This window comes from Botryllus schlosseri, chromosome 4 (genome assembly GCF_051294905.1).
Source record: "Botryllus schlosseri isolate E-star chromosome 4, Bs_hap1, whole genome shotgun sequence".
NCBI lineage: Eukaryota > Metazoa > Chordata > Ascidiacea > Stolidobranchia > Styelidae > Botryllus > Botryllus schlosseri.
Window position 1 is genome coordinate 14861570 of NC_137239.1, and position 8908 is coordinate 14870477.

The window sequence follows — 8908 nt, forward strand, 5'->3', positions numbered from 1 at the left end:
CTGAAGCATCCAATCGGCCTTAACCAACTCTAGGAATATACCGTTAGCTTATAATTGCGATTACGATTAGACTTATTTCAGTAAATGATGGTTATTCATATATATTTTTGATTGCATTTGGGTGAGGGTGGTGCCTGGTGCTCATACTATCAATATACGTTGCATTACCTCGCGCGCAGCGCGAAGAAGAATTTCGAATTGCATAAATCTGCTTAAAATAATAATTTTTATGTTGATTTACGAAACACTTTCGAGCCTACTTCAAGCCTTCAAAATTCCGGACATTTAGGCATATTTTAGACATTCCTCCCGGACGCAGATTTTTCAGTGAAATTCCGGACATGTCCGGGAAATTCCGGACGTATGGCGACCCTATAACCTAAATGTCCTCCTGCTTGTCAATTTGTCCTACTTTACAGCTTTTACAGCTATGATAATTGACAGATTCAACTGAAAATGGGGATAAATATATGACGCTGCATAGGAAATTTGTGGTTCGATCGAAAGCGAAGGCCTTTTTTTAGTCAATCCACCATTTTTTTCTGCAAAAATAGCGAAATTTGCTGATTTCAGTAACCAATTTTCTGATTTTATAAAAGTGTCCTCATTTCCCGATTCCAAAACATGGTAACCCTGTGTAGTAGTCTACTGGCGATAGAATGTAGGCGTGCAACGCAACGTTATATGCTGCCGCCGAATACTTTGTGAAGTGAGAAGTTATTCAGTATTTAGATTTTCGAAATCAGTGCGACAGTTACATTTTATTAATATCAGTTATAACAAATTCGAAGGTATTTAGGATAAATGGCGTTATCAGTAGCGAGGCTTGGCCCGTCTGTACCCTACCGCTCGTTTTGCGTTTAATTTTCGAACAGTAAATATGCAAATTATGTAAATGTGGAGGGAAAATGTTCAAAATCTAGTCACTCATAAACATGAATACAAAATACCAATAGTAATTATAGGTTTCACAATTTTAGTTCACTCATCTTGACGACAGGTGAAGCAGTGCCTCACTTGCCTCCCCTGACACTACGTTCCTAATGTATCACAGCTTAAAGTGGGTTGGCCAATATACTGCTGTAGTGACCATGTTTGGGTTCACATACGCATGTGATCATGGGTTATCGCATTTAAAAGGAGCATCGCGACGAACCAACGTTCCCGTAACTAAAGTTTCGCATCGCTCAAATAAGGCAACCAGCATGATTAGTACGAGTTTTCATTGAGAAAATGTGGCGCACACGATTAATGCCATCTAGTTAGTTTGAGTGCCACAATGACGTCACACATTTTCAATTGTGACGTAACAGTTGATTGACATGTATGGCTCTTTGGGAGTAATGGAAAAATAGGGTCAATATGACTCTTCGGACAAAAAAGGTTCCCGACCACTGCCATATAGTTTAGTTCCAACCTTTCTGTTGCCATAGTCACATTACGCATTATATAAGGTCTGTGTTTTAAATTGTTACGTGATACGTCTCCTAATCCCTAATTCGTAAAACTAACTCAATCAGTGCTCGCGATTACTATATGACCAGGGTTGTAACCAAGTCACAAGGCTCCGACTCACAAGTCAATCTCACTTATATAGTTTTGACTCGAGTCAAGTCGAGTCATTTTCAATTCACCACCGAGTCAAGTCCGAGTCCAAGTCATCGAGCAGAGGTTCGAGTCCGAGTCATGGTATTATGACTCGAGTCCGAGTTCAAGTCATGGTGTCGACAGCTCAGTTTCCAGTTAAAGTTTTGTTAAACCCCCTTTTATAACTCTGTTTGGTGATATCGAATGGTTCGCATCTATAATATACAAAATTTCCACACTTTTAACAGTTTCTGGTCGCATTTTCAAATACCTGTATCAATAGACGACATCTCAATAGGGTGGTTACTTTACTATACATCGAAATTACCATGAAATGTCGGTATTGGCCGACTGAGTCTCGAGTCATATGACTTGGTTCGAGTCATGCGCAATGACTCGAGTCCAAGTCGAGTCAATACACACATTGACTCGAGTCGAGTCATTTCCGTACTTTGAGAAAATGACTCGAGTCAAGTCGAGTCATCTGAAAATCGTGACTCGAGTCTGACTCGAGTCATTACAACCCTGTAGATGACTCGCGTCATACGTATCACCCATAAGGGATGAACGGGCATGTCAAAAAAGGAAGTCGAAAGCTGAAATTCAAAGAAAGTTTAGAGCACTAAATATTTGTATACTCGAGTCAGAGGCAAACGTTTTAGTTTGTGCCGAGCATGTCGCCGAGATTAGGGATTTTAATTAAAGTCTTATGACAAAAACAAGAAGATAGACACTCGGTCAAGGAAAGGCGAATTGCAGAAAAAACTGTAAGCTTCGCTCAACATCATAGCTATTTAAGCTGCACATTGCTCGGAAGGCAGCGACCAAGACAATAAGCTTTTTACTATCCCAAGTATGTTTCAGTGTAGTGGTTCCCGAACCAGGGGCATGAAAGCATCTGAAGGGGGCGCGAGACCGCGCCATTTACCCCAGCTCCTAGATTTTGCTCTGTATTATCCGACTTTCTTATTTGAGAATTCTCTCATCAACAGCCATCACTTTCCATGCCATCAAAATATCCGTTGGGATTGCTAGCATCCCGGCTGTTCTTTTTAATCTTTTGTGATATCATGATAAGGGCGGCGGGAACTTTTTCACTATCATAAAGGAGGGCGTGCCTAAAAAAGTTTGAGAATCACTGTTTTAGTGTCTTAATAGTATAACGTGGATACGGATTGAAAGAGAGTTGAAAATGTATCAGATTTAGCAGTGTTTCGAATCATGACGGCAAATAGATATTTTTCGAATTAACAGCCACTTTCTCGTTACCTAACATCATCACATTCACCGAGCAGAATTTATTAACAATGTAAGTTAGAAACAAAATTAAAATACGCTGCAGAATATAGCAAAAAAATTCACGCGGCCCGCCAACGTATTTTCTACTTCTCATTTGGCCCGCGGAGAAAAATAATTGCCCACCCCTGCTTTAAACTATAACCTACTCTTCAATAATTTGGCGAAACTATAGGCCCAGATTACATACGTTTTTACTTGTTAATAATCTCTTTACTAATTACTACCAAGCGTGGACGGCGTTTGCTCTATACGTCTACTTGAGTACCGACGATGACTATACTTTCACTGCATCTGGTATTACTTATTGAAGCATTACTCGTCATTGCAACATTACGCATGTTCATTTCCCATGACCTTACTTGAAGCGGGTTCCGATTTCGATACTCTCAAAATAAACAATTTGACGTCAGTCATCCGCTTATATGTTAGCATGGGTCGTAAGTAAAACGAAAATTATTGTCGGTGACAAATCTTCAGCGATAAAGTTGCATAAAGCATATTGTATGACGATGACTATAGGAAGTAATAAATTGACCTTTAGCACACTTTTCAAAAATTGTTGTCTCGCGATTAGGGCTGGGCACAATGATTCGAGTACTCGAATCTGAATCGAGTATTAATTTTAATGATTCGAGTCGAGTAGTAAAAGACGATTTTTTCGAGTACTGAAATTGTACGCTCCTCACAACTGAAAGTTAATGAACTAACAAGAATTATAGTTTTGATAATATTTTCCACTGATGAAGCCTTGAAACCTTGATTGGCCGTGTCGTAGCATGATAGACATAGTACAAAGCTACTAACATTACTGGAAATAACACATTTCCGAAGTCATGATCGTTCCACAACATTGTCAAGAAGTGCAATGAAGTCGGTATGGTCGAAAACATACCGAAGTATCATTAATGTGACGGATAACAGGCATTATGTTCTTCGTGGTGGCATAAAAGGTACATATTTGAACTTTGACATGGTACATTATGTTGTGACGTCATAATGAGTGATACTCGAATACTCGACTCGACTCGAAGCATTTTACGTGATTCAGAATCGAATCACTCAGGTACTCGATTTTGCCCAGCCCTACTCGCGATGCTGCCTTATCTTAATTGTTGTATTGTCTATAAATATGTGTTCAAGGCTCAAATAGGAAGCTAAATAAATGTAATCGCGAATTTCAGAGATTACTTTTCATGTTATCTTAATCTAGTATTTCGGTATTAGCCTATTCTGTAATCGTAATCTGGTTTCAGAATCGTAGTCGCAATCAATTACGTTGATTCTGTTATAATCGCCCTATATTTCTGCTTGAATAATATTATATTATATACTATATTAATCAATGTTGTGGAATATTGGCGCACCGGAATGTTTCTGTGGCAATTTTAGGGCGACCGTTACTGTCACGGATTCTATATACGCTCACAATACGCGAATGTAATGCTTTTGCCATCAATGAGTAATTTCATTACCTGCGATATTCTGTCCGGGTCACCGCAAAGCTAATTTCCGGGCTCATTGTGTTCAAAGAGATTTACAATCAACTCTTCGGAAGATCACACATTATAGCTCACTGAAGACATATTGTTGCAATTGTATTGAAGTAAACCAATATGTGAAGTACAACGTACGACAACTTCAGAACAATTAATCCGACGCGATATAATCTTTTGGAAAAGCAACGCTATGACGACGCAAGAGGTTGTACAAAATTTAGTAATCTAATTCAATGTAATTCCGAAATAAGATTCAAGTGGCCGAATAGAACCATACAAAAGGTATGAACGGAGACCTCCGTCGCATTATGAGCTGTTGTTACAACTCGAGGCAATTGCTAAGTAATGCATCGTGGGCTTCACGAGCAATCACAGCCAAACGGTCACGAGACTTCGAATTCCCTCAGCGCAAAAAATTAGCCGTCAATCATTAATATAATCTTCTCGATCGTGCGCGATTTATGTTTGCGCTTTAGCTAGCGTCAAAGGCCGTGATAGTTTCTTTACGCTTCCAACCATGACGGCGATATCGATGAAGTATGTCTTCCTCGGCTGTATAGGTTTGGCAGTGTCAGTTGGGTTTTGGGTTAGCAGGCGGATAGGTACAGTAAGCGATTCGGAGACCGGATTTGTCGTACCTCAGACATCTGACAACATGGACGCGTTCGTTGGTGAATGGGTTTTAGAAACAAATGATAATTTCGACGCCGTTTTAAAGGAACTTGGTGAGCTACAAAACTACGTATGGAACTCGCATCGCATCAGTCACGATTTATGCAAAACCCGTTGCGATTCTGCATATCAGAATATAATTGCATGATGTCACTCTTAACGTGGCATCAAGATATTATCGTCAACTCTGTATTTTGTAATATTGTCTCCCTAATATTGGCTACAATCGGCTATAAAATTTAGCTCAAGCGCAGTGACCTGAACGACAATAGTGCCGTGCTGAGTCGGTGTATCGGACCGAGATAGAAGTCTTGACTGGTGGTATATATCGCTGCATTTCCTAGTTTGGTTCTACAGGTCACACTCCACCGACCACTTTACGCATGTTTCGCGAGCTTCGGATGTCGCTCGCGACCGCAAAAATTGCAACCACTGGTGAATTCGCGCTCGAGCTTGGATGCTGCTTGCAGCAGCAGCGAGAGTGCTGATTCACGCACATGTGATGCGTCCGCGTTTATTTTAACGTTTCGTGCTTCACTGATTATTATGACCAAAGGATCAATCAGTACACTCGGCGCATTTGGACAACCAGTAAAACGCAAGCTTCAGATCAAATCAATCCAACGTTGATCGCTTAATCTTGGTTTGAACGGCTCTGTGCGTGAACTTCGTTTTCCGTAGACTAAACTCTCGTACGCAGCGTTGTTTTATGCCCTTTGATCAGTTACCGATATTACTCTACCAATACATATGGCAGCTTCGTAGGAGCCATCGTGCAGGCCCACATAAAGGTAGCGTAGCCATCGCATGATGTAAATTTGTGGGACGTGAAAAATTTGTCTATTCACGTAAACACGCGTCAACATAGAAAGCATGAATCACAACGCATACAAATGTACATTCGCATATGGCTGATTGAAGTTGCAACCGTCAAAGAATGACATTCGTACCACCGGCTTCTCGCGACTGATGCAACCACGGAACGGACTGCAGTCAAAGCCTGATCGACTATAACGTTGGTTACCAAATTTCCGAAAATGTTCCGCCATCCACCTTCAAATTTATTTAGCTGATTACTAAAATAAATTCAGCATCTTCGCCCAGACGGCCTATTTGGGAGCTGATTGCCCAAAATAAAACGAGAAAAGGTCAACACTTTCGCGGCCCATATAGAAAAATTCTGATTAATCGCACTTATTTTGTAATGTCCCTTCCAATCCCGACATGAAAAGCTTCTAACTTGGTGTATATATTTTTATGATATATTTCTTTCGCCTCAGATACAATACGCCTGAAAAAAAGGAACGAAAAATAATTATAATATTAAATATAATTACTATTATAATTAGAAGACCCAAGTTGGGATCGCGACTCGCGAGCCATCGCTGCAGACGTCGATCTAGTATTTGCCTAAAGACGTGTCTGTATTTAGGAGTGAATTCAATCCAAAGAGCTTTTGCGGTTCGGCTCACCACACACATGCACATCACAAAAGTAAACGACAACGAATTCGAACTGAAAACCGTCACGGGTCCAGTCAAGAAACTCCGTCACATGAAATTCGGAGTGGAATTCGACGACGAGGCGCCAACTGGCGGTCAAATGACGGTAAGATGACTACCCGAGGGATTACGCTAATTTAATGGCTCAATTTGAATTTTGGTACGGACATAAATCATACCGATCATGAGAAATTTGCACTCTCTGGCTACCAGAGGTGGTAAAGTAATCATCGTTGTTAATCGGGCATGAGTACCACTAACGCTTTATATGTATAGTTCCTTACAAGTAGAGGTAGGAATTGCAAAGACATCAAAACTACTTCAAGTACATGAAAATGAAGATATTGGTACCTGGCAGCCTACTCAAGCCTGTTAGTGGTGTTAGTGGCCATTTTCTCAAGCAGTGTGGCCATTTCCGAACATCTATATACGCGAATAACGCAGAATGACCGATACCACTGCAGACACCTGCAATGTTGGCAAATATATTCAGTTACCGTGATGGAGGGTCTCGGTCGCCCAGTTGTAGCGACAATTTTACTGATAACTCTGATACAAGCGCATCCCTAGATACATTGACAGTTTACATAATCAAAATCGTAAGAACAAACTGGTTTTGCCTAAAAAAAGTATATGTAGAAAATGAAGATATTGGTGACAGCTTTCGAAGTCGCAGGGTGCATCGGTACGACTAACGCACGTTGACCACTGACACTGCAAATACCTGCATTATTCGAAAATGCGCTCTTTCACCCCGTAGTTGTCATGACAATTTCACAGATACAAGTGATGCATCCGCATTCCAAAACTCATTTCTACAATACGTCATATTTTGTGATAGGATTGTTGATATACAATGTTCTTTCCAATTCTCTGCTGACGGTTACCCCTGACGAGTGTCAACCGAAAAATGTCGGGTTGTATATCAATACGAATATAGTATATTCAATTGTAGGCCTACAATACAAAAGTGTAAGAAGTATATAGTTTTTCCTAAAAACGGATAAGTAGGAGTGGAAGTAGTCAAATTCATAATCACTTAAGTGGTACAAATAAGCAAAACCTACTTGAGTACCCGGAAAATGTAGAATCACTTACAATTACCGCCTCTTCCGTCTACGCCACTACTTAAATCCTATCACACCCACTTAATTCCCTATGTTGCAGGGTTCGTGGAAATTCGAAGACGGCAAAATGGTCGGCACATTCTACTTCAAGAAAGACAATAGAAAAATGGTTATAGAAAGATTCAAAGAAAACGGAAAGCTTATAGAGGTACTGTGTGTTTAATTCAGTAGCTCCCAAGGGGGCCGATATCGCCCCCCCTCCCAGTTGGCGATTGTGAGAAACAAGGCGGCGAAAATATATTTAATAAATATATTTATAATATATTTAATAAATATTTAATAAACACCGCCAAAATATGCACGCGAAGACAAATTCTTCCAAAAAAGGTCAACACAACGGAAAGCAGTAGAAGAAACCGGTTTCATCTGCGATCAGAGCTGGGTGAACAAATCTCCCGTTTATATGTCCTCTTTTTCGGATCCCTACATATTGTGGGGGGGGGGGGATTTGTGTCGAGCTAGATAAGGGAGCGATGAGTCGTAAAAGGTTTCGAACCACTGGTTTAATTGAACCACCACAAGTGTTCTATAACGCTCTTTCCATGCTTCCAGATAATGACAGTGGGGGAGCACACATCTAGAAGAACGTTCAAACCGAAGTGAAAGTGCAATATATCTTTATTGTTTTGCGTTGCAAATATATTTATATATGCAATATTTTGATGATAAATATGAACAAGGGTACGATTTTGTAAAGTATGATGCGTTCGAACTTGTTCACGTAGTGGTGGGAGCGCTTGCATTCGCGGGGAAGTGGCTATCGCTTGGTGCAGGTTTTCGAGTTAGGGCAGTGGTTCTCAACTGGGGATTCGCGAATCATTTTCAGGGGGTCAGCGGAGCCTTTAAATTTGCTAAATTACTGATAACCAATTTGTAACTTTTTAAATTATTAAAATCACGAGGCAGTTTCGCTTCAAAACTGCTAATGCTTCAGTAAGCACATCGACAGAATGGCCGTATCAGATATAAATATCCTACTTTGGAAACTCATATAATTGTAAAATTGCCAATAACCTATCAGTACAAACATATCGCTGTTTAAAGATGTTTTGTTGAGGTTTGTTGAAATTAGTTTTTTCTAGTCCGTCTCAAAAAAGGGAGTAACACATCACGGACTCCATTTTCTCCAGTGATAGGCCTACATATAACCACTATTACAGAATATATTGGAGATGAGCAGCTATATAGAAATGTCTATAGTCTGGGCGTGACAACTTCATTAAAT

General features: G+C 40.2%; 1 protein-coding gene across 1 annotated transcript; it reads left to right on the top strand.

Annotated features, from left to right (window-relative positions):
* Positions 1-4859: 4859 nt before the first annotated feature.
* LOC145438207 (fatty acid-binding protein homolog 5-like) lies at positions 4860-8382 on the top strand. Its single transcript, XM_080315596.1, has 4 exons — positions 4860-5107; positions 6487-6662; positions 7724-7831; positions 8236-8382. Exons 1-4 carry the CDS (start codon positions 4900-4902, stop codon positions 8284-8286), a joined length of 543 nt encoding a protein of 180 aa, XP_080171722.1. The 5' UTR covers positions 4860-4899; the 3' UTR covers positions 8287-8382.
* The last annotated feature ends 526 nt before the right edge of the window (positions 8383-8908 follow it).

Coding starts and splice junctions, on each gene's coding strand:
- LOC145438207 (XM_080315596.1), top strand. CDS start 4,900: ATGACGGCGATATCGATGAAGTATGTCTTCCTCGGCTGTATAGGTTTG. Junction 5,108..6,486: donor CGCCGTTTTAAAGGAACTTG/GTGAGCTACAAA, acceptor GTCTGTATTTAG/GAGTGAATTCAATCCAAAGA. Junction 6,663..7,723: donor CAACTGGCGGTCAAATGACG/GTAAGATGACTA, acceptor CCTATGTTGCAG/GGTTCGTGGAAATTCGAAGA.